This window comes from Hippocampus bargibanti, linkage group LG19 (genome assembly GCF_051943395.1).
Source record: "Hippocampus bargibanti isolate YZ-2025 linkage group LG19, ASM5194339v1, whole genome shotgun sequence".
NCBI classification, from domain to species: domain Eukaryota; kingdom Metazoa; phylum Chordata; class Actinopteri; order Syngnathiformes; family Syngnathidae; genus Hippocampus; species Hippocampus bargibanti.
Window position 1 is genome coordinate 8,704,370 of NC_142752.1, and position 25,076 is coordinate 8,729,445.

The 25,076-nt window shown below is 42.5% G+C and overlaps 1 protein-coding gene across 2 annotated transcripts; it reads right to left on the bottom strand.

The window, feature by feature from the left end:
* Positions 1-6,105: 6,105 nt before the first annotated feature.
* lrfn5b (leucine rich repeat and fibronectin type III domain containing 5b) lies at positions 6,106-24,987 on the bottom strand. Of its 2 annotated transcripts, none has more exons than XM_089021440.1 (7): positions 24,400-24,987; positions 13,697-14,384; positions 13,048-13,276; positions 12,513-12,687; positions 11,126-11,426; positions 9,703-10,003; positions 6,106-8,685 (listed from the first exon to the last, which is right to left on the bottom strand). In XM_089021440.1, exons 2-7 carry the CDS (start codon positions 14,368-14,370, stop codon positions 7,993-7,995), a joined length of 2,373 nt encoding a protein of 790 aa, XP_088877566.1. In that variant the 5' UTR covers positions 14,371-14,384; positions 24,400-24,987; the 3' UTR covers positions 6,106-7,992. The 2 variants fall into 2 exon arrangements, with proteins under 2 accessions (XP_088877566.1, XP_088877565.1); XM_089021439.1 differs by having other exon boundaries at positions 11,126-11,465.
* Between the last annotated feature and the right edge of the window lie 89 nt (positions 24,988-25,076).

A 25,076-nucleotide genomic window follows, 5' to 3' on the forward strand; every position in this document is an offset into this window, starting at 1 on the left:
AGTCTGTCTCCCAGAAACAACCACACAGCGCACCTTCGCTTGTGAAGGTGAGATTTTCTACTACGGCGGTTGTGTTGGATTTTATTAAACATTGCAGAGAGGTTGCGTAAGGTGGCGTCAGTTTGATAAATAGATGATTCCTCCTTGTGATACTACTGTGATTAAATATGAAAAGGCTCAAACTTTATGAATAGAGGAGACAATAACCTTTTCAAAATAAGTATTTTTCACAGCATCGTAACAAGACCAATTTGAGTTGAATTACTTGTATATTTATGTTTGTAGCTGAGAATAACACAGGAGCGTAGCAAAAATTAACAAGAGAATCAAGTACACCCAAGTAGTAGAATGACATATGAATATATTTTGTGCTGGTTTATTTATTCAATTTTACACACACGAAGCTCTAACGATCCTCATTATTCACAGGATAGAAGCCCTCAAGGAGTTTTTTAAGCATTGACAGAGGTGCACCCAATGAAGTGTCTTTCATCATTCGTCGAAAGGGCCTGACGTGGTGAGACTTGTGCCTTGCTTTTCTTTCAGGTCAATTCTCACAACATCAACCTGTTTTTATTGATGTGATTTTTTTTGTCAAACTTCTTTTTGTGTCATGGAGTGCGGCCAGATATGCTATTTCCATAAAGAAACATGTTGCCAAGGTAACAGGCAAGATTGTGTGTGTGCTCGCCACAGACAAGTTCTGCGGGCATACGCTGCCGCTTGTTACACATCTGATTGCTACCTCTGCGTAGTTGAAATTTCAAGGCCAGCTTTTTTTCTTCCCTCCGTCACACAACTTGTAATGCATCCGCTTTCGTCTCTGACACACTTGCCTTCCTTTCTGTCTTGTTCGCGCTCATTCGCAGTCAGCATCTCATGTCTGCCGCTCAATTTGTTTCGCCGTGCCATAATTAAAGTCTCCGAATGAGCTCCGGTGATTTGTAATCCTACAGTGTGACCACTCCTGCTATGGAGCTTTGACACGGTCTTGTTTTTATAATAATAACCATCCCCAAATCGCTAATTAGGTCATGCGGCGACTGAACTGTCTCTGTCACCACACACACACACACACACACACACACACACACACACACGATAAAGTCCTACAAAGAGTGAAATCAGGCTGCAGTTACCGCTCTAGAACAGTCTGGCGCTTCCACTCAGTGCACTGAAATCACACCCTGCTCAACTGTCATCTGTCAATCAAATGCAATTCCGTCTCGCTTCTTTCTAATGCCTACACATCCCAACGTGTTAAAGCCGGGAAAATATATCTGCTTAAAGAATCAAGAATATATACCTCAGATTCTTACCTTCTCCCTCACCATCTAAACTGGCTTCCAAATTTAAAGTCGATTGAAAAATGTCCTGTTTTTAATTGCTCTGCAATGCAGGACATTTTAATTAAAAATGGACGGGTATTGCTGTTTGGATAACAATTAGAATTTAAATAGGATCAGTTTTGTCTTCATTTGTATCTTTTTCTTGTCTGAGATAATTGCAGAAACAGTATTTGTTGTACATGAACCATGTCATTCGATTACGTAGCCCTACGAAATCTGTGTTTTGTAAACAGAACTCCGATTGTGTAACTGTGCATTCCAGTGATTAGATGATATATGATGAGGATAATGGCTTTATCGAGTTTATTTTATCCTACACTCTGTTGATATATACCACGCATTAACTTCTGTTTTCCTATCTCTTAATTGCGTCTAGGCCAAATGCGTCAATCCTGCGTTGACCTTTACACGGGTGAGAGGGTGAGGTGTTGCATTTGCATTTATAATTGTCTTCCAGCCCGTGTTTGTTCTTTAATCCATATCTGAAGTGACCCCCCCCCCCCTTCAAAAAATAATGTGTCACATTTAATTTTTGTTTTTCTGCACATTTGACAGAGCCGCACAGCATACTACTTACCCTTTTGTAAGTGCAACCCTCAATCCTCGTGTTTTCGCAACAGTGGATTCACACAATTGCTGTTTTTTACATGCATTTTTTTCTGTGTGTTTTTGAAATACGTATGCACAATTATTGGGAATTGGGCTTAATTCCCACATTTTTACTGTTATTTGTGGAAAACATTTTGAAAGGTTCTCAATGTTTATATATTCAGTTTATGTGTGTGTGCACACGCACAAACACACTGAATCAAAAATTTCATAGCATACCGAATATAATAATAATGTGTGATATATAATAATGATCATCTTATAAATGATTAGCCACCTGCCTCATACATCTCCATTTGTTCCAAATAAAATAATTTGCACGCTATTTATTTTTTAAGAATGATCCCTTTCTTAAAAGTAAGAAAACAACATTTTATAAACACATTACTGGCACAAAATGTATAGAAAATCCCATGTGTATTGTAGTGTCTGTATCCATGTATGTACGTACCTTTAAGAGGTGGGGCCACATCTGGGTCACATTTGAGTCATGTTGAGATATTTTTTTGGGTTCTTATCAGAATGTCAGCTCCAAATATAGAATTCATGCTACATTTAAAAGTAATTCTTGTTCATCGTCCGGTTCATTCCCAGCCTTCTACGAGATGACGGATGATGAAACTCCAGCAGAATGGGGTGCTTTCGATGCGTGTTGGCACGTTAGACTCACACGCCCCAATTAGCGTTCCAGTCGCGTTAAGCATGACATTCGACATGCATACTTAGATGAGATCAACGGCGCCAATAAGTAAGATTATCATGCAAAAAATAAAACAGCGAATTGGCATAATCCTATATGATCCGGATGACAGTATACCCCAGGCGGGTCTGTCGATTGCTGCTACTTCGCTATGCTGTAATATTTGGAAGTGAATCATGACCCCTTTCCAAACACCCCATGGCAACTTTCTGTCATGTATTACAAGAATTCTCCTACTCGAGCAATTTTTGTACGCGGTCGCTCATAATTCTCGTGCCAAATTAACGTAATTACTAAATATGATTTAAAATATCATGATAAACTTCATGTCGTGAGGCAAGATAGTCATAGTTTAACTCATTCAATGCCAGACGATGAGCAAAAATGTGTCCACTCCAGTGCCAGCGTTTTTGTCTTTGTTAGAATATTGAGTTTTAGGACTACATTAACATTGAATGCAGCATTCAGAAACATTAGACTCTCTTCTTTCATCAGAAAAAAACAGTTGTTTCCTAAATTATATTGGTCTGGAGGTATATGAGCTTGAAATGAGGGTGGCTGTCCAAAATACAATGCCATGCATACATATTGGTGTATACTGCGCTTTAACAATAGATGAAGCTGGAACAAAGTGTGAACATGGAAAAAAGGGAAATGCTGCCCCTTGTGGAAGGGAAAAAAGCATTTGCAGAGGACATGGCCAGCGCTTTATCGGCACCCAAGCATAAAAAAATTGGGAATGACACTCTACGTCATATTTTCAATTCCCGAAGAAATTCATGAATGACATTGAATAAGCATAGCTGACAACGTGTTGGAAGCGAAATTGGTACTTGCATTTGTTGGTTAGCTTTTGTTACTACTTTTATTGTGACCACTAATACCTTGATCCTTACCTTAACCCTCAACACCAACGCTGCGCCTAACGGTAGACACAAATCCCACCTGTACACCAAACCTTTAACATGAACTCTCACGCTCATCCCACTGCAACAAATTTCAATTTGAATGCAAAGTTCCAGATCCAAACTTGACCCAGTGGCTCCACCACCATCGGCAGGACCCTTGGTTTCAATGTAGATGAACCGCTGCTGAGTAAACAAGGCAGTCATCTTGTGAATTGACTCTTTCAATTTCCTCTCCCTTACCTCTCGCAGCCCAGACGGCTGTTTCCCCAGAAACAGGAGTCACATTCGCTATTAATGAGTGAGGATGTTCATCCTGGACCCATTTACTATTCGCAATAGTGGATACTCCATCATAATTTTTTCGCACCCCCAGCTCCACCTTGATGAGGGGGCTGAGTGGGTGATTGTTTTGGTGCACCCCGGGTGCTCTTGGTTGCATTCTCCCAGGAATGGGGAAAACTTAATAAGAGCATCTGCTGCAGGAAGCTATTCAAACGACAGTGAGCCAAAGGCGCTCCAGAATTAAGTCAAATCGCCTCTCCGTTTTTTTTCTAATAGCCGCGGCGATGTGTTTAAAAAGAAAGCCGCCGGCGCCGATTGGATCCATCAGCGCTGTCTGCAATCGATGGGGTGGCTTCAGTGGTCCCCATCAAGAGACTCATGCTTTTAACTTAAATGTCACAAAGAAAATAAGTCTATGTAGCCACCCCACAAACTTAGCTATGTCGCTAGGACTTGCATTTCAGTGGTCACCATGGCAACAACCTGAGGCTGCTGCGCCACTCATGAGTCAAAATCACACTTATTGATTTATTAAATTCCCACGTTCTGATTATTAATTCACCTCCTTCAAAAAAGTGGTTATTTTATTATTTGACGAACACATTAAGTTAAAATTCTTTTTAATATCAATTTGACTCATCGCTTGATAGTAAGGCCGATTTGTCGTTAAAAAAAATTATGTTGGTACAATTAAAAGCGCTTTCTTGAAACCTTTTAATTCACTCCCTTCCTTCACTCCCCCGATTTGGGTGTTTGCCCTTATTCTGAGAAGCTTCAGACTGCAAAAGAAGGATGCAAAATGATGCTCCTCCTCCTATTTCAAATTCCGTCTCATTCCCCCGGTGGCCTCTTTTTTTCCAAGCTCTCCTCCTCCCCCCTGTCTTCATCCCCGCTGTATTTGTTTCGCAAAACCCTCCATTTTTCCCCCACTTTTTGACTCCCCCCACTATCTATTATTTAACGGCACCTCTGGCTTTGTATCAGCAAAGAATGAACCGAGGCTCTGGCCAGACTCCTTAGCGTTTTAATCAGCACTAATGAGCTCCCAATGTTGAATAAACATGGTAGCAACCAGCTGGTGCGGATGAAAGTGATGCTTTGTCGTACATGCGAGACACCCCCAGCCAGCGCACCCTGAATGACTGTATCAATTATAGCCCCCCGAGACTCCCTGCTGTTAGAGGCAGAGCACATGTAAGAATCAATCAGACAGCATCCAGCAACCAAAATATACAACGGATGAGCTCATGTTCATGTTGTGTCGCGGCTGCCGTCTCGGATCAATGTTAGATAAATCGCGGGCAGATATGCTTGGCTCCAGTTAGTGATAGAGTCAGCTTTGGAAGAGTAAAACAGTCTAATCCAAAACTAAAATTTAATCCAAACCTGTTTTAAGACAAATGCCCTCTCCTCTGGGGGCTGACAACTACATTTCAGTGAAGTGTGTCGCAATGTCAGATTTATGCAAAGCGACATAATTTACATTACTATTTAAATGTAAATCTACAGTGTAAAATTACACAGTGGTGGGCCTTTAAGGCCTTCCCTGCTGCCCTAAAAATATCTGAATCACAGACTAATGTTAATTATACTGTGTCCAGGAATTCTCGTTAAATACTTTCAGCTTCCTTTCATTGCTTTTCCCCTGTTGTGCCACTTCAAGATGTGTGTTCTCGTATTTAAGCATTTAACCAATCATATTTCAGCCATCATTTGTTACCGGGGTCAGAAATCTACCTGGATGCCTTCACAATAGGTTCTGCAGGCCCTGGAGCATTAAAAAGAATGTAGATGAAACTGTTGCTTGAACCATTCAGAATTTGAGTTGGCAACCCAAGGCCTGCTGGAAGGCACTGGAAACGTCAGAGTTTTTGCCAACGATGATTGGTTAGTCACATGATTCACTAACCAATCGTAGTATCCCTAGCCGCTAGTGATAAGAGCATACTGGCCAGAGATAGCAGACTGTATCACTAGCAAGCTGCATAAACAAATATTTTTGTGTGTTGATTTAATAGTGGTTTTGTCAACCCACAATGGCTGAAAGAGGAGAAAAAAATGGATTTGGTTGTTTGTTGTTGAGATACTGTAAAAGCCACTTTCAATACAGACTTTATATAAGAATAGATAGACACCATTAAGGAAATTAATGGACAACTCCGAAGCTAGCAAAAATAGCAAATAATATTGTTTTTTTTTCATGAATCCACACGTTCATAGTCAAAATTCGAACAGTTTAATGACAGTATTTCTTGTTTCTTAAAGTCACAATTTATTTCCTGGCTAACGACATCCTCTAGTGGATGTGTAGTAAATCACACCACATTCCCAGCTGTGGATTGATTCAGATGTAGCACTACTGAAGGCCTAGGGTTAACATGCATGGCCCACCACTGGTATTACATCATAGGTACGGTGCTCAATTGGTTTGACAACTGTTATTCTTTCCCAATGATCCCGTCTTGCCAGGTTTTTTTTTTCTCACAAATCACAGAGTCACATCATTAGCATGAATTGAATTGTTGGCGCGCTGACATGATGTCATGCTACTTATGCAACAGAAGCGGCCGTCATGTCAACACCCTCCACGGTCCAAACCTCAGCCAGATTGCCATTGACAGCGGAAAACTGCTACAGGAAAGCAACTTTAATTTTTTTAATAGCAACACACACATACTGTAGAACTAGACATCTCAAGTGAAATTTCTCTTGTATCACTGCTTTATTTATACAGTTAAACATCAAATCAAAACAACAGCAAAATCAAGAGCAGACACCCCCTCCCAATACCTAATTGTGCTCATTGCTCTGACAAGTTAATTTACATCAGCGTGATAAAGCGTTAAGAGACCGGGGGAAGCATGGAAATGTCTTCATTTGTCTGAATCCCATCCTCGCGTAACGTAACCATGCCCTTTAGGTCTTTGCGTTCTGATGTGATAAAAGTTATTTGATCAATTCAAACCAGAGGGCAGTATCAGGCTGAGTCAACTTGTGTCACCGCCCCCCCTGCAAAAAAAATGCTATGCTGCATTGTGCTCTGTCTGGCATGTAAAAAGCACATTCATTATATCCACACACAGGAAATAAAAAGGTAATTCAGAGGCGAATCCTCGTCTGTCTTTATCGTGCAGGGTCTGGGTTACCGCATTCGCAATGACGATATGAGTCGTCAAATGGAAAGCCGTTTGGGAATTATTCTCTATCCTTGCTATCTGTCTTCAGGTCCATGTACAGTATTAGTACGCCCGAGCAAGGCAAATCAGCACATTAGTAGAACAACTGCCTCCTACTAGTAGCACCCAATAGTGCAACTGCTGCAGAGAAGTAGTTTACAACAAAAAATGTAATCATTGAGAATGCCAAAAGTGGCACTAGTAGTGAAAAAATGATTCTAATAAAACCGTTCCTGTTAGTGCCCTGAATTGTCATACGAGCAAGGAGACAAAAACCATGTTAGTCCTCAACCTTACGCTTGCTATCAAAGATATGGAATAGCTTTCCAAACGACTTCATAACAAATCCGTTCAAGTATCACTATCCTTGAATTACAAACAAAAAAAGACACATCCGTTATACGTTCTACATAAGGAACAAACCGTACTAGTCATGGGTTTTAAGCTGATAGCAAGGACATTGAGGATTTATAGAAATGCCGATTTAGCGTTTATTCAATATCCTTACACTAGTAGCCCTATTTGTTCTACTCTTGCGCTGAATTGTCGATGTAAGAGGACAAAGACCGTACTCTCACGTACCTCGTGATTGATATGAAAGAGATGGAATAAATTCTCAAACAGCTTTATAGACACCATTTCCTTGATGTCCTTGCAAACAACTTTCCATAGTCGCCTTGAGATATACGCCTTGGAAATCCTTTGTACAGGAGCTTGTTGTATACTATACACGTTGTGCTTCTCATGGTCCGCTTGTGAAGAAAACATCAATTGGTTACAGCGTATAAAATAAAGGCAGGTCCGTACACCTGCTTGTATTTCCATTTGATTTGCGTGGAGGTCCATCAAGTCTCCGGCCCTCCCTTTCTTCCAAATGGCCGAACACTAACGCCACTGCAGAGGCAAGGCAATTCTCATTCAAGTAGGCCACAATCCAATTCAGGAAAAATCCGTCTGTCTACTCCGAATCATAAGGTGCTCTCCAGGAGCCACTCGGAGCGGGACAGCTTGTCGCGGGCTTGTTGAATGTTTGGTGTAATGTGCATCTGCGGTAGCTCGCCACTCATGGACAAGCTTCGCTTGGAGCGCAGGCTGGTCCCCGTTTTGGTGTAGCCCACGTATAAGCGCTCCCGACATGAATCCGCGTTGAGGGAGTGTCTGCGGTTGAATCTGACTGCCCCTGCGGGCACGGTCATGTACTGGCGAGGGACTTGGCGTACTCGTGGGACTCTAGGAGCTGCAGTCCATTTGGGAGCTTGAGTGTGGGTTACCGCAGGTGGCCCCTTCACTTCTGAGGAGTTATTGCGGTTGACGTTGTTAAGTTTGACGTCCTCTTGCATCTCGGCTCGTCGGACATCAGACGGTTTTGACATAGAAATCGGGCGCCTCACCCTTGGAGAGGCCGGGTGCCAACTATGGCTGGCGGCCGAGGTGGACACAGTGCAGTCGGGCAGTGAGGGTTTGGCGCTGCCTGTGTTGGCGGCGGTGATTGCGACGGGTACGCGCTGCTTGGCCTGATCAGGGGGCGGGAGGGCGACTTGAAGACAGTCCTTGTCGTTCTTCTCCGGACCAAGGATCTGCTTGGACAGAGATTTAGGGAGTCCACAGCCTTGAAGTTGGCCATCGCTACTCAGCGAACGAATGTCGCCCATCTCCAGAGTCTGTTGGGGAAAAAAGTGAAATGTCTTTGTACAGGGGTTTATTATATTACATTAGATAAGCCTTTATTAGTCTTGCACTGGAGAAATTTGCATTTCACAGCAGCAAGACACAAGCACAGGAGCGTCAGCGGAGTCGCGCCGATGCGTATGTGAAACTGTTGCAGACTGGAATTGAAGCGGATTTATTTGGGACAGGAGATGTGAGACAATCTCTTTTCGTCAATGGATGCTACAGCTGCGTGTTTGCTTTCAACATTTAGCTTGTAGTGGACGTGCACATTCCACCATGACGTCCCTGATCCACTGGTGGAAAGACGCTTTGATCCTCTCCTCTTTGATCTAGAACTGCTTCATGTAACAAAGAGAAAGTGCTTAAGAACGAATGACTCTCTGTGTCTTTGTGTTGTCATATTGTCTTTGTGTTGTCATATTATTTATTTAGCTTTTTTTGTTCATTTGACTTCAAGACGGCGCCGCGCGAGTGGCTGCCTTTCCAGCAGCGCATGTATTTTGTTTTTCTACTTTCATTCCTTTCATCACTTTGCTGCTGTCAAATGTAAATTTCTCCACTGTGAGACTAATAAAGGCAAATCCATCCATCCATCCAACATGATGAAAGGAAGATGGAAGGAAAATAAGTAGAAACAAAATGCAGGTGCTGCTCTAAAGGCAGCCACACTCGCAGCACCAAAAAATAACAAAAGGCAACACAAAACCAACAAAAAAGCAAGGCTCGTGAGAGCACTTTCCAATGGCTCCCATCTTGGACTTTATGTTGTGTACACTCCATTGCTTTTCGAGAAATGGCACGGCCACATAGATATTAATTAGCCTAAGCATTAAGGTAGGGACTGAACGACTCAGCTTTGTGATGTTTTTTTTTGTGCTTACATTAACAATAAATTTAAACATCTTTTTTAAAAATGTTTACTATTTCTATTGTGACCATGGCCCGAAAGAAAGAGGTATTATGTTCCCACTAAAATACTCACAATACATTTCCTGCCAATGACTAACCTTATCTGCCTCTCCCTGGTTGCACACTCTGTAGCGGACAATGAGAAAGACAATAAACGCCAGCACCGAGGCCACGATAATCCCTCCAATGATGACCACGATGGTCCCACCCAGGAACTGGGACTGCATGAAATGGCACCTCAGGTACTGCGGATCGGTGGAGAAATGGATACAGCCGATGACCCGGGTGGCGGTCAGTGAAGTGACCTGGTCATCATAGATGGCCAACACGCACAGGTCATACTGGGTCCCCGCCGCCAGGTTGTTAACCAGGATGCTTTCACTGGTGGGTGGGATCATTCTGGGAAGATGTGGATTTGAGCAGACAGACGTCAACACGGTATGGCATGCAGCCAACAAACATGTCTGTGCATTGAGAAATTACTTTATTCATTAATTCAGGATTCTGTACATGTTAACGTGTTATTTTGATTGGATTTACTTATCTAGTAATGACCTCGGCCATCTGTCCTGTTTCAAAATTAAACGTCAATCAAATTTACCCAACCCTGGATTAGCGCTTCATCAGATTATGCATTTGATTGTTTGGTCGATGACATTCTGCCATGTGAGACATGCCTCCCTTTCATTATTGGTGACATTTGATTCATTCTAGGCAGTTTCTTTTTGTGATGAAAAAATATTATTTTTCTGCATTGCAGCGCAACACCAAAAACATGCTTTTGACTGCATCCTTTTTTTGTCCCAGTCTGTGCCATCATGTCCTGGTAATGATGAGCATCTAAGAGAATATAAACGAGATGCATGGGATGCTTTTTTTCCCAGCCGGGCGGGCTGACGCTGCTTTCATCTCTAGCTTAGTGCTGACATTTGTTATTTTTGATTTTGTTGATTAAGCATTATCAAGGCGGTAAATGGTACACTCTGGCAAACAGGGATTAGCAGTTGAAGAAGGAGAAGTAGGATGCGGTGCATTAGGAGTCTTGATTGGATTAATGCACATCGCAAATAATCACAAAGATAGTCCATTCTCGGCACCAAATTCCCTGAGGGATTTTGTCTCCTGAGTTGGTAAAACAAGCAGTTTGACAATCTTGATCATGTGGTTGAGGTCATTTTATATTTAGCAAGTTCGGAATTTTACAATGTTCCTTCCTGCAAAAGTATTTCTCCCTCTCTTGAAATTCAGATTGTGTTTCTCATTTTATTGCAATGTTCTTAATAGGGGAATATTGTTTTCTCTATTTTCATTTAATATTTTGGTTGTTATCTGGTAATTCCCCCTAATACTGTCACTTCATTATTTTACAACTATTTTTTCCCCTTATTCAGATTTTGTGAAAAAAAAAAAAAAAAAAAAAAAAAAAAAAAAAAAAAAATCTTTCTTTCAGGCAAGTATAAAACAGCAGCAGATATGCTCACAGTAGCCCCTGGTTTCGAAATGCCACCCCTGAAGCCTCACCTGTACACCAGGGAGTCATCGTAAGTCCCGTTGTACTGGATCTGGAACATACGGATACCCGGAATGTTCCTTTGGAAGTTGAAGTGGACCACAGCCGAGGTTGACGTGGCCTCTGCTATGACCACTTTCTTCTCCAGGCCCGTCTTGGCATTTCCGAGGGGCACACCGCCGCCTGGACCCTCCGCCCCCGTCTTGATCACGGTGCTGATGTCCGAAGACCCCGGGTCTGGCTCTTGCTCGGCTGCTGTGTTGTTGGTGATGTGAGGCAGTTTAGCGATGACCAGGTCGACCTTCTGATGGGCTTCTCCGGCAGGGTTGGAGGCCACGCAGGTGAAAGAACCTAGAGTTAAGTCATGTCATTTCATGAGTGTACCATATTTTCCAGTGTATATAAGGTGCATCTAAAGCCTTCATTTTCTTCAAAATATGACCCTGAGCCTGATATGTGAAGTAATATTGAGCCATAACAGGTCTCGCAACTGTTGTCAGCAGCCATCGACTCCATTTCCCACTGTAAAAGAAGTACTGCGTAACCGCAGCCTCTACTGTAGCACCTTATGTGGTGTGCCTTATATTTGGAAAACCTTTCGATATTTATATATTATATTTGGAAAACTTTTTTCATTCATTGAAGGTGCGCCTTATAGTCCGGTGTGCCTTATATACGGAACCATTTTGAAAATGTACCATTCATTGTGGTACACCTTATATTCCATTGCACCTTATACACCTGAAAATACAGGATTTTATTTTTATTAACACAGTAGCTTGCTAATATTTCAAAACCACAATAACGCATTACATTATGATCGCAATAATCATTTTTTTACATTCACATTTAACCCTTATTCCCATGCACAAAATACCCGGCCTTTCTGCCCATTTTTTAAATGTTATCCCTCCGCTGTTATAAACCTTAGGATAGGCGTGTACATGTATTTAATTTAAAGCAACACTGTTTAGGCCAATTACGCCTACAGTTAAACCTTACAGTAAGGTTCATTTAGCACAAACACAGAAAAAGGTTGAGCATTACAAAGGTAATAAAAAGCTGAGCAGCACTTGTTAAGCGGACTATTTAATAGTGCTACATCTCAAACACTAAGTGTAAGAACACTGGGCACCAAGTCCATAAATATTTTTAGCTCATCTTCTTTAATACGTCTGTGTAAGCTCTCAGTCGTACAGGAGTGGTCCATCGATGAGAAGGTTTCTTCAGCCGTCATCTGTACAAAAGTGAAACTTTCACTTTTGTACAGATGACGGCTGAAGAAACCTTCTCATCATCTTCTTTAATGCATATTTACACTTTTTCCTCCGACTGAAAAAAACAAAAGAAGGCACAGCTGTTACTCTCGTCAGTGACTATTTCCTCATCCAAACTAACCTGAGTCCTTGACGGTGCTGATGTGGATGTCTAGCGTGCCATCGATTTGCACGGAGGCTCTCGAAGAGTTTGACATGAGGCGTCCGTCAGGTGCTATCCAGTGGATGATGGGGTCCGGGTCCCCCCGAGCCTTACAACGTAGTGTGACACTTTGACCCTCCAGAGCCCGCAGCTCCTGCAACAACACCACCCGACTGATATACTGACCTGGTAAGAGGTTTTACAGCCCTGCTCCTTGTAAATGTAATCGACTATTGATCATAGTTACACATTGAATTAGTGCAGCGGCAAGCCTGTCAATACCGCGGCAAATGTGCGTGAACAATAAAAACATTGACAGTGATTTAAAAGAGATGAGATACGGCCACCTCCATTGGATCGTTTTTTTTTTCTTCTCGACCTTATCGCTCTAATGGCATATGTATCACAATGTGCAAATCGCTTATTGGTTGTAAAGTCTGCCAAGTGTGATATTTGATGTGAGGCCACAATGAATTAATTGAGGGAGGAGGGACTGCAGGGGTGGTGGTCACACCTGAGAGTGTCTGGTGATGAGAGGGGGTTCGCACAGGAACTCTTCTTCCGACACAGTCCAGAAATAGCGTCCGGCGAGGTGTTGAGGCGAGGCACAGGTCTCCAGGTCGTCCTCGCGCTGCAACCTCCGAAGCCAGAGCAGCTCGCAATTGCACCGCAGCGGGTTCCCGCCAAAGCTCAATGCGAACGAAGTGGGACCCATGATTCCTGAGGTGGCTAGGACACCAGCTCTTTCAAAATAATGGAAGAGATGAGAGTGCCCAGTTACATGACTGGACTCAAGTCAGACTTTAGCCGCTTTTAAGACTTGAGACTGTCTTGGTTAAAACTTGTGCAAGACTTAATCGGGCTTGGCTTTTTATTCATGAGATTCAAGATGACTTGAATTTGATATATGATGTGGCACACAGTTACTTGGAACTTCTAAGAAAAGGTTTCTTTAGCCATCGTCTGTACTTCTTTGAAGGTGTCGGATGTTTCGCTCCTTATCCGAAAAGCTCTTTGGACGTCCGACGCCTTCAAAGAAGTACAGATGACGGCTGAAGAAACCTTTCCCTCGATGGAAAACTCCTGCACAACTGAGAGCCTACACAGACGTAACTTGGGACTTGTTTCAAACCTGAATGTTAAGACTTATGACATTCATTCACCTCTGGAAAATGGGGTCCGGAGGAAGCTTCTGGAGCTTGTTAGAGGTCACATCCAGCCTCTTAAGCTTTTGTAGACCCGAGAAGGTGCCCTCTGGGATGTAACTTAGCATGTTGTGGTCCAGGTTTAGGGTGTGCAGGCTGGACATTTTCTGAATGGCCACCCAAGGTACGGTCTCCAGGTTGTTGTAGGACAGGTCCAGCTCCTCCAGAGCCGTCAGGTCATTGAAGGCGCCGATTTGAACGTGCATGAGCTGGTTGTTGTTGAGGATGAGGTGGTGCAGCTTGGACATGCCGCTGAAGGTGTCATTGGTGATGCGTGTGAGCCGGTTGCTGTCCAAGTGGAGCGCCCGCAGGTTCTCCAGGTCCTTAAAGGCATGCGGCACGATGGTCCCGATGGTATTGCGGGAAAGCGTCAGGTCCACCAGCTTGGTCATGTTGGCAAAGTCCTTGCGCTTGATGCTTGTAACAAAGTTGTCCCCGAGGCGCATTTCCACCGTATGCCGGTCGATATTGGGGGGCACGAATAGCAGCCCCTTTTTATCGCACAGCGTGGCCAAATTGGGGTTGAGCACCTGGCAAATGCAACGCTTGGGGCACACTTGAACCTTGTGGGCCTTTACAGTCACACAGAGGACCATCAGATAAAGCAGAAGGGCCTCCATTGGACTTTTCATTCACCTAGTTACACCTGCAAAGATAAGGTAGAAAGAAACACAGAAGGAAATGGTTTATCGAACTGAGACTGCGCAGCGCCGTCATCGCTATTAAACATTTATTTGTCTTGCTGGGGGAATTCGCTCCCTCCAAGACAGAGATGCTTTTGAACCTGAAGCGCTTTACAACTAGGTTGTAAATAGAATCATTGGCTCAGCACTCTGTCTAAATTGTAAGCGGGGGGTCAACAAACAATGAATGCCGTGCAAATTAGACGTGGAACTAATTAGTCACCTGCAGACTTCAGAAGCCCGCGTGACTGTTTTGTGTTGGGTGTGTGGGTTTTTTTTTTTGTCGCTTAGAACATGTTTTTAAACATTAATGCAACCCAGTTGTAGTGGTTGCATGACTGCCAACATGTACTGGCTACATTCTAATATTTGCATCATTAAATTGTGTTAATTTAACCAACAGTGTATTATCTTTATTTTGTAGCTTTTCACTTGGCAGCACTGCTTCCAGTCCATATTAATGTTGGATTTTTATTTTTTGTTTTTTAAATCACACATCTCTTCTATTAGCTTTCATATTATTCTAATCTGTCAGTCGCCGTCTGTCAGTCAGTGATTGGCCTGACAGATCTCAGCAAGGAACAGCCAATTTAGATGAACTGATTGCATCCAAAATCATCTGGCCAAATAAAAGCTTGTAAGCATGGTTTTTTTAATTTTAATTTTTTGGCCATAATGTTAGAAAATTTTGGATTCCGAATCGCCGTACCTGATGTACGTGGTATAGTGAAATGCTGCTATATTGCATTTTGGTTCAGTATAGATGGTTGGTGTAATTGTTATGGGGTAGTGGTGAGAGGTAGATTGAGTCGTGTAATTATCCACTGAATGCTCAGGTAGTTTCTTTCACACAGAACCCAACAAAGCGGAACATTGCCGTGGCTGTAAAGTACTCCATTACTCCTCTGTTAATTATGTGGGGAAAAGAGAGTATTTATGGGCAGTGTGACAGTTGCTTACAGTCGACCTGGGAATGCCAATCCTGTTTTTTTCCGACATGAGGCCCTTTCTATAAGTAGTGTATCAGAAATGTTTCACTGACAAGACTTTCCAAGATCAAAAAAATGAGTCTGCGCCAACGGGCTCTGTAAATGCTTGTCAGGCTGCGGCAATGACTTTGAACACGACTTGTCATCAGAAGTGAGTCTCAGATGCTGAATTTGACAAACTTGCCCCGAGTCTCTGATTTCCCATAACCCGCTTCGGTTGATACGACGGTTCAGTACGTTTCATTCCCAAAAAAAAGATTGCGTTGACAGGCATTTTGAAAGGGGCTTAATGCTAATGCCATCGCTTTTATATTCGCATACACAGGGATGAAAGTCTGAAGTGTCCATCCGAGACCTTGATCAGAATTAGATGCTTATCTCCCAGGATCATGTGGCCAAAATGATTGGGATCATTGGGCTTCTTGGCTCTGCAATGATGCGCTATGCCTTGCCATTGATTTTTTTTTCTCGACTTTGACTTATGACACAGTAGAGAGATGGAGGCCAATGAGAGATCCTTTTGATGAATCCCCTGGCGTGGAAATCTTATAGCGACTGTCAAGAATTGGAATTTCGACTCATTTTTCTGTCTTGTATTCTACCAAAGTGAAAACCAATCCAATCAAATGCTGACAACAAGCGATTCTTATTCCCATAACTGCAGTAAAAAGATCTACAGACTAACCTTTAAATACAGATGATAAAGGTCCGGTTTCTGGTTATGGCTGGTTGGTTTGCTCATAATGCCTCCATTGTCAGTACTGAGTCTTGACAGCCCTGAATAAAAGTCTGGCCTCAGCATGGAGCTACTCCAAATGAATACCGCCGTGATTGCAGAAGCCAACATGTGCCGAATAATTTCGATAGTCGGTAAAGGAAGGAAACATCAATGTTTCGGGAGGGGTCAATGGCAACCGTTATGCTTTGACAGGCGAGGACAATGCGGGAATGAAGGAGGTCAGGTTCGAAATGCGCCATGAAGATGATGATCAAGAAAAAATGATATTGTCACAGTGAGCCTGCTGGATATGACATATCTTATGAGTACTGCTGATCAAGATGCGGTGAGCAGACACCCTCACCGAGTCCCACACAGAATTAATCATGACGTGCGAATGGTGAGACATGCTGTCAAGGAGCTGAAAAGAGAAAGCTGGAAATGTCTGTGAGTTCACGTTTCCAGAAATTGCAACGAGGTTTACAATCTGTTCATTTATTTGTCTTTGGATCATAGCAGCTACGCTCTGCCATAAGTCGAACCATTCTCGAGACCCTAAGTAGACTCTCATAAAAGCAGAAGTACAGCGTATGCTCTTTTACTTTCGGTGCTTGTAAAGTGAAAGTACTGCAAATGTCTTCTGTATTTTTCAACAGTACATCAACCTCTGAGATATTGAAGGTGTAAATGTTGATGATCGGATGTATCGAAGTTACAGTACAATACATATTGATTTATATAGTGCTTTAACTAATTCACTGCCATTCACCAATTTATTTGTGAATTGAAATATGACGTAGAGTTCCATTCCCAAAGTTTTTCAGGTTTTGGGTTTTCATGCTTGTATGCCGATAAAGCGCTGGCCATAGTCTCTAGCAATTGTTTTTCTTTTCCACAAGGGGGCAGCATTTCCCTTTTTTCCATGTTAGCGCTTTGTTTTAGCTTTGTTAAAGCACTGTATAAAGCAATATGTATGTATTTCATTGTATTTTGGACAGCCGCCCTTATTTCATATAACTCCAGACCCATATAATTTAGGTAATAACTCTTTTTTTCTGATGAAAGAAGAGAGTCCATGGTTTCTAATGCTGTATTGAATGTTTATGTAGTCCTCAGACTCAATATTCTGTGGGTCCTGGAATTCAAGTGACAATGACAAAAACCCTGGCACTGGCGTGGAAACATTTTTACACATCTGGCAGTGAATGAGTTCACAAAAGCTGAAGTTGACAGTTTCAGTTCATCTCAAGGACTACTTGAAGTCTATGTATTCATTTGAATAAGGCCTTGATGTGTGAACGTTTATGGTGATATGGATCTATGGTGCTTATGAACGTGTTAATCAAGTGCTTAAGTCCCCATCGAGATTGATGATATATACGGGGTGCTGTTTTTAACGAGCACCTGAGGTGTATATGTTCTCGTTAATGTGAAGCAAACCCTAATGCTGATGAGGTGTGCATGTTGTTTTTAACGAAGATCCGAGATGGATATGTTCATGCTGATGAGACTCTGAGGTGCAGTTTCACGTTGTGTACTGCTTTGAGGCTGACTGACAGGACCTCTGTTGATGGGCAATGAGGCAGAAACGACCTCCAACTTCCATGCTCAAATTGCGCTCAAGACTCGATATTGATTTACTGTGGAGAGATTGAGCCTCTCTCTCTCTATATCTCGCTGTCTCGCTGCACCTTCCTGTGGAAAGCCGAACGTGGCATGAATAGTTACCACTAATCCCTGGCAAAAGAGGACATGCGATATTCACCACCGTCCCCACTAATTTGCATTTAATTACCGGCGTTCCGCTGGGATTTGCATAACAGGTTGCTCTCATCAGGTACACCAACAAATAAGCAGATAATCAATCAACGTGCTCATCAATCACTGTCTTCCTCTTTGAAATGTCACACCGCCGGCATTGAGTCATTATCCTGCACATTGGGTGCGATCATTACTCTCTGGATAAGGTTGGACAGAAAAAAATTGCGCACTGACCGTCATCACCTGCCCTGTCAAGTCAATCACATGTTGCTTTACTACCTCCCAGATTGTCTTTGCGGCCCTAGAGTACAAAACAGACTGACAGTGCACACCCACATGTACACTACGGTGGGTGGATCGCTGTTTAATAGAGGCAGCTTGCCACACATTGCACCCCCCACTCCACCCCAACTATCTAGGGAAGCAGGCGACTGCAGCATAGCTGTGCGGTACAGTAGCAGAGGATATCGATACTTGACTCGCTTTGCGACTGTTTTGCACGGGAGGGAAATGTTTATCCGGCGACATGAGAAAGCTTCTGCAAGCACACACCCAGCCAGGGAATCATAGGAAGGTCAAGCAAGACAAATGGGATTGCCCAAAGGATGCAAAAAGCAGGCTGACACACACATCGATTTTTTTCCTCCCGAATTTGCAAACGCACATCACTGGAAGAATGACTCAGGATAATCTTATACAGATCTAAAAATGGTGTCTTTGCTGGCTTTCTTGAGCTCATTCACTGCCAGACGTGCAAAAATGTGTCCAGTCCAGTGCCAGGGTTTTTGTCATTGTCACTTGAATTCCAGGACCCAAAGAATATTGAGTTTTAGGAGTCCATAAATTCAAAATTCAAATTCAATGCAGCGTTGGTGGTAGTTGGTGGTCTGTCTTCTTTCATCAGAAAAACAGTTAATTCCTAAATTATATAGGCCTGGAGTTATATCAGCTTGAAATGAGGGTGGCTGTCCAAAATACAATGCATTACATACATATTGGTTTACGTAGCGCTTTAACAACAGCTAAAGCTGGAACAAAGCGCTAACATGGAAAAAAGGAAATGCTTCCCCCTTGTGGAAAAGAAAAAAAACATTGCCAGAGGCTACGGCCAGCACTTGATCGGCACCCAAGCATGGAAAAAAAACACAACCAGAACAAATTTTGGAATGGCGCTCTTCGTCATATTTTAAATTCCCGAATAAATTTGTGAATGGCAGTGAATGAGTTAAATTGAGACAAAGTTATCGCTATGTTTGTACCTCGCTGAATACATTTGATCACAATCTCATAATCTTTCAAAGACATCCGATAATCTGTCTTTAACTGACTTTAGAATGGAAATAAAATGCCAGGATTAGGAACAATTATCAACATGCGTGTACCCCAACACAGCAAGGGGATCACTCCGGATAATCCTTGAGAGACATCTGATAATCGGGCCTTTGCTGACTCTGAAATGCTCACATTTGCCCCTATTGTCTCTTTGTGTCTCCCACTTTAGCAAAATAAAACAAACTGCAATGTGGCTGGAAAATGGATGCTGCAAAGCAGTTTATGAAAGTGACCCACCATAGATGCCGCAACGTCTGCCTCACTCGCACTTGGGTATGCGCTGTGACGCTCCTCTGAATGTGATAACTCTTTGGTGACAGCGGCGACGCCATGGTAACACAGAAAAAAAATGTCACATTGAAGGGAGCGTGAAGGGGGAGGTGAGATGCAATCAGGGGAGAGGTGATGAGGGGGGGGGGCTCATTTTCGAGATCACCTAATGACATTTATAACAAACAATCCCCAAAGGAGGGAGAGAGAGCACCCGGACAATTTAGTCACGGATAACGAATGAGGTTCTGCATTAAAGCCCCCGAAAATTGTCAGTGTGATGTTACTTGCAAATGGTTAGAGACAGCCATTGACACTAATGCTACTGATGCTCCCACTGCATCAATTTATGATTGTTCACTGGCCAAGCCTGCAGGTATTGTTTTGAACGCCTTTGGCAGGATGAGAAAAAAAAAAACACAAAAGCAACTGAGTAAACCATAACGCATTACCCTGGAAATTTGTAAACTGTTGGCACATTTGCAAAGGAGGAATACATTCAAATTTTATGTATCTGTATAATTACAGTGGTTACTTGAAATATGCGTTACATGACCACGCGTATCTCAAGCTTCACACACACAAACTTTTCAAAGTGATATTTTTTTTCTAAAAACAACAAAGATAGGATTGTGCATGAGGGATCTGCCTGATGAGCCTGTTGTGTTGTTTCATCAGTGTAGAAAAAGAATATGAATGAACTTATTCAGTGCCAGACGCTGTGCAAAAATGTCCAGTGCCAGGGTTTTTGTCATTTTCACTCAAATTGCAGGACCCACAGAATATTGAGTTTTAGGACTACATAAACATTCAATACAGCATTAGAAACGTTAGACTATCTTCTTTCCTCAGAAAACAAAGAGTTAATTCCCATATGTGTCTGGAGTTATCTGAGCTTGAAATGGGGCCGGCTGTCCAAAATACAATACAATACATACATATTGATTTATATAGCGCTTTAACAACAGCTGAAGCTGGAACAAAGCGCTAATATGGACAAAAGGCAAATGCCTCCCCCTCGGGGAAGAGGAAAAAACATTGCCAAAGGTCTGACCAGCGCTTTATCAGCACCCCGAAAACCCGAACAAATGGCGCTGGGAATGGCGCTCCATGTCACACTTTTCAATTCCCGAATAAATTCGGGAATGGCAACAAATGAGTTAAAGACAATTGGCAGGATTGGTCGTCATTTGAGCTATTTACACATTTAGACATATTGTGTTGCCGTCTCAGTAAAAATGATATTGTCGAGAATTAAATTGCACATTACCATTTAATACTTTTTGGCAAGCTGACATTTATGCCTTGATTAAAAATCGTAAATTACGTGCATGCTTCAGTATTTTTTCTTCAGTAAAAAAATTACTTCTCTTACTTATTTGGTGGACTACATTTTACTTCTACTTGAGTCATCTTATTCCAAAGTGACGAAAGTTACTTGAGTAAAATCTGCGGCTACCCCTTCCATCCCTGATTGCAATGACATGCTGCAATGCAACACAATACTCCTTGTATTGATTTTTTTCCTGTTTTTCAGGTGGGGGCAAAACTCAAATGCAATTTCAGAGGCAACTGCATTTTCTCTGCTTTGACTGAACGTGAAGATCTCAACCCGTGTGTGTTTGCATGACACTAAGAAGACCTTGTTGAATCAAGAGAAGTACCCTTCATCAACATCGACACGTCTCCCCCTGCCATTTTGCAAGTGTTTTCCTTCGCACGACATCAGAGCGGAAAGCAAAAGTCAGGATCGGATGGTGAGGAGCAAACTGACACACAACCTTCGCCATATTTTCCGCCGTCTAGCTGTCTAGAACAGACAGGAGATGCAGCTGAAACTACTCATCAGCATTCCACCGTCGTTCTTGCGCGATCGCACCCCTGATGTGAGGGGAGTGGGGGGGCTTATGACCTGGGATTTTCCCTCACAGAAACCTTGGAAAGCACTCTGGAATATCAATATGAGATGTGCGTTCTCATCCGTCCGTTTAATTCCTTGCCAGCACGCTACTTGGAAGTTCTTATATTAAGAAGGAGGGAAAGAAAAATAAGTTTATTCCCTTTCAACCACTTCCCACGTTGCACACAGCCAAAATACTGCAACAACCCTCTTTGTCGCGGATTTTGTGGCAAAATGAGGATGAGCTAAATTCAACACATTCTTCTTTAAAATAAATAAATGAAATCATTCGAATGATAGCTCCAATATGGAAAAACTCCTACCTCAAGGCGTCAATGTATGTATATAAGATTGCCACGGAAATTCTTCACAGCCCTTGACAGATTTTTCAATGTCATTTACAGAACCATCAGTTGCTCCTGATCCTGTGTCATTAGTGGGTAAATGAAATAACAACGTTGGGCGGTTTGGGTATTGATGTTAGAAACGTGCAATACAAGTGAAAGTCAATTTAGCGTTAACCATTTACCTGCCTTCATGTGAATCGTGTAGGGGGTGTTTGCATATGGTAGGCCCGCACTGAAGAATCAAATTATGCCCGCAGGCGCCAGGGAATAATAAAGCACACCATGACTTACACTTGACACGAGGCAAGGAGACGCCGAGCTTAATTTATGTAAAAATATGATGAACCGTGTTTATTACCGTGTTTCCTCAGACAGTGACCTAACGGATGCAAAGCCCCAATTAGTGGCCGGATGCATCCAAACAGCAACTCGACCAGGGAAAGAAATGGCTCATCGCTAATTACCTCTGTTGCTTACCAAAACAGCAGCACCTACTAAGACAATGAAATAATCTTGCAGGTGATATTTCATGAACATTAGCATCCCAGTGCTTATAAATCTTTCCTTATTTTAATGATTATGTTCTCCCAAAACCTTTTTTTCATTATATTACAACTTTCCAATTTGAACTCCCATACCTGTAAACTTGGCTTATACTGTAGCTGCCCTTATAAATGATGACAATTCCCGTATAAAAGTTGTAGTACGCCATACATTATTTGAAATGATAAAAAAAAACGCTAACACAAGCGGAAATGCAGACAGCTTACCGCACGTACGCACATTATGCTTTTATCAATCCGACTGTGCACTGCGATAAAAAAAAATATATATATATATATATATATATATATATATATATATATATATATATATATATATATATATATATATATATATATATATGATTGAGGATTACTTTTGCTGGTTCGCCGTGACAATAGTAGCGATCGGCGGCAGCATTGTCATTGGCTACCAGCAGTATTTGAGCCAAAATGGTCTTTGCAAAAATCCATTTACAATTAATTCATTCACTGCCAGACGTGCAAAAAAATGTGTCCAGTCCAGTGCCAGGGTTTTTGTCATTGTCACTCGAATTCAAGCACCCACAGAATATTGAGTTTCAAGACTACATAAATATTCAATGCAGCGTAAGAAACATTAGACTCTCTTCTTTCATCAGAAAGAAATAGTTATTTCCTAAATGATATGGGTCTGGAGTTATTTGAGCATGAAATGATGAGGGCGGCTGCAATACATTCGTATTGGTTTAGGGCAGTGGTGTCAAAGTCATTTTTTGCAGTGGGCCACATTATAGTTAGTTTCCTCTCAAGGGCCATTATGAATTTGGGGAAGCCATGAGAATTACATACAAAGTGCACAACAAATGAATGCATAACTAGTTTTCAAATCTGAAGTAAAGAATAATGACGTGAATTTACGAAAATTCGCTTACGAAAATTCGCTTTGGAATTTAGCAAGCATCATGGAACTTATCATGCTAGATTTGCTTTCGTGGGCCGAATAAAATGATGTGACGGGCCAGATCTGGCCCCCAGGCCTTGACTTTGACACCTGTGATATAGGGCTTTAACAACAGCTGAAGCTAGATGGAAAAAGGGCAAATGCTGCCCCCCTGTGGAAGGGAAATAACATTGCAAGATGTCTCACCAGCGCTTTATCAGCACCCAAGTAAGAAAAAAACAAAACCGAACAAATCCGGGAATGGCGCTCAATTCCCAAATAAATTTGTAAATGACAGTGAATGAGTGAAAAAAACTATAAAGGTTGTAGTACGCCGCAAGTTATTTGAAGTGATAAAAAAACAAAATAAAACATAACAACATAAATTGACCGGTATGAACTCCACGATGGCATGTTCATCGAAGTTTAGGTCTCAAAAAGCTTGCCTGACTTTTTCCCCCACCTTTTGTTTCTCGGAGTAGTAATTTTTGTTTGTAGATTTTGACTCATGAGTCAGTTTGGAATAAGTTGCTAACCAAAACAAAAGCTCATAACAAAGCTTCCACACAGTGTGGAGCGTGTTATAAAATATGATACATGTTGCGTCAAAAATTAGTATTCCAGCAGATTCAGGGTTATGGTTGCTCCACAATGTTTTGGTCATGTATAAATATGATTCAGTTTTCTTTAATGTTATGGAGCATGTTCAAAACAAGTTCCCTGTTTGCTATTTAAAATGATATTTGTGGATTTCGGAGCTGTGGTCGCCTCCACAATAATGTGTCCTTGTTTAAGCAATGCTTCACGTAATAGATTCTACCTGGTACATGCCTAGCGAGGTGTGAACATGAACACTCTTCACCCGGGTGAGACGCCAGCACACCTTGTGACTGAGGTGTCATTTGCATATCATCTCATCTTAAATCACTTGACAGTGCCAGCAGAAAGGCGAAGCTTCATCAGTCGCGGCTATCGACTCATCCTCAGGGGTCAGAGGCAATAAAGCCCCCATCGCAGCAGACATCAAATCTGAAATATAGCCTGGTGTTCATGACTAATCACTTACAAACTAAAATACATTTTTTTCCCTGACCTTGCAGGAGTGCTGCATACAAGTACACATCTCACATCAATTACACACCATCCCCACCCCATCACAAGAGTTGATTGACATCTATGGGGAGATTTCCTTTTTACCTTGCGGAGGACACATCCAGCCACACAGTCAAAGGGAGAAGACCAACATCTCCGTCTCGGAAGGAGGTAAGAAATGGCAGCGGATTAATGCAGGTGTCCCGCACACGTTCGCCTGGCTTCCGGTAACATGTGGTCGGCCTTGGCAGCCCTATCGATGCCCTTCAAGGAGGAAGGAAGAACGGTAAATCCGTTGAGGAGTGAGCATTGCTCGGGGGAAGGAAGCCTCACCTCCTCCTCAAAAAAAGTGAGGTAGAAATGGAGAGTGAGAGAAAGAGAAAAGGAGGATGAAGGCTGCTTTTTTGAACAGCTCCTGTGAATGACTGCGGCCAGATGTTCCTATAATTCCCCTTTCTCGTCCCCACTCTCTCTCTCTCTCTCTTAATCCAGATTGCCTGCTAGGTTGCCGCCGTCATACATCCGTGCAGACACACTGCACACACACACACACACACACACACACACACACAATTGCTCTCGCTGGCTGGTTCCACTGGCGCTTGTGTTCGGAATTGCAATGGCGGCTGCACAGAGAGCGTTTGTTAGCGCGGACAGATGCAACGCACACACACATGCATGCGCCCTGCCTGCCTGCCGCCCGGCTGCTCTCACGGGCCCAGCGTCATCATTTATTCATGCACACACAGAGAAAGAGAGCTAGAGAGAGAGAGACTGCATGC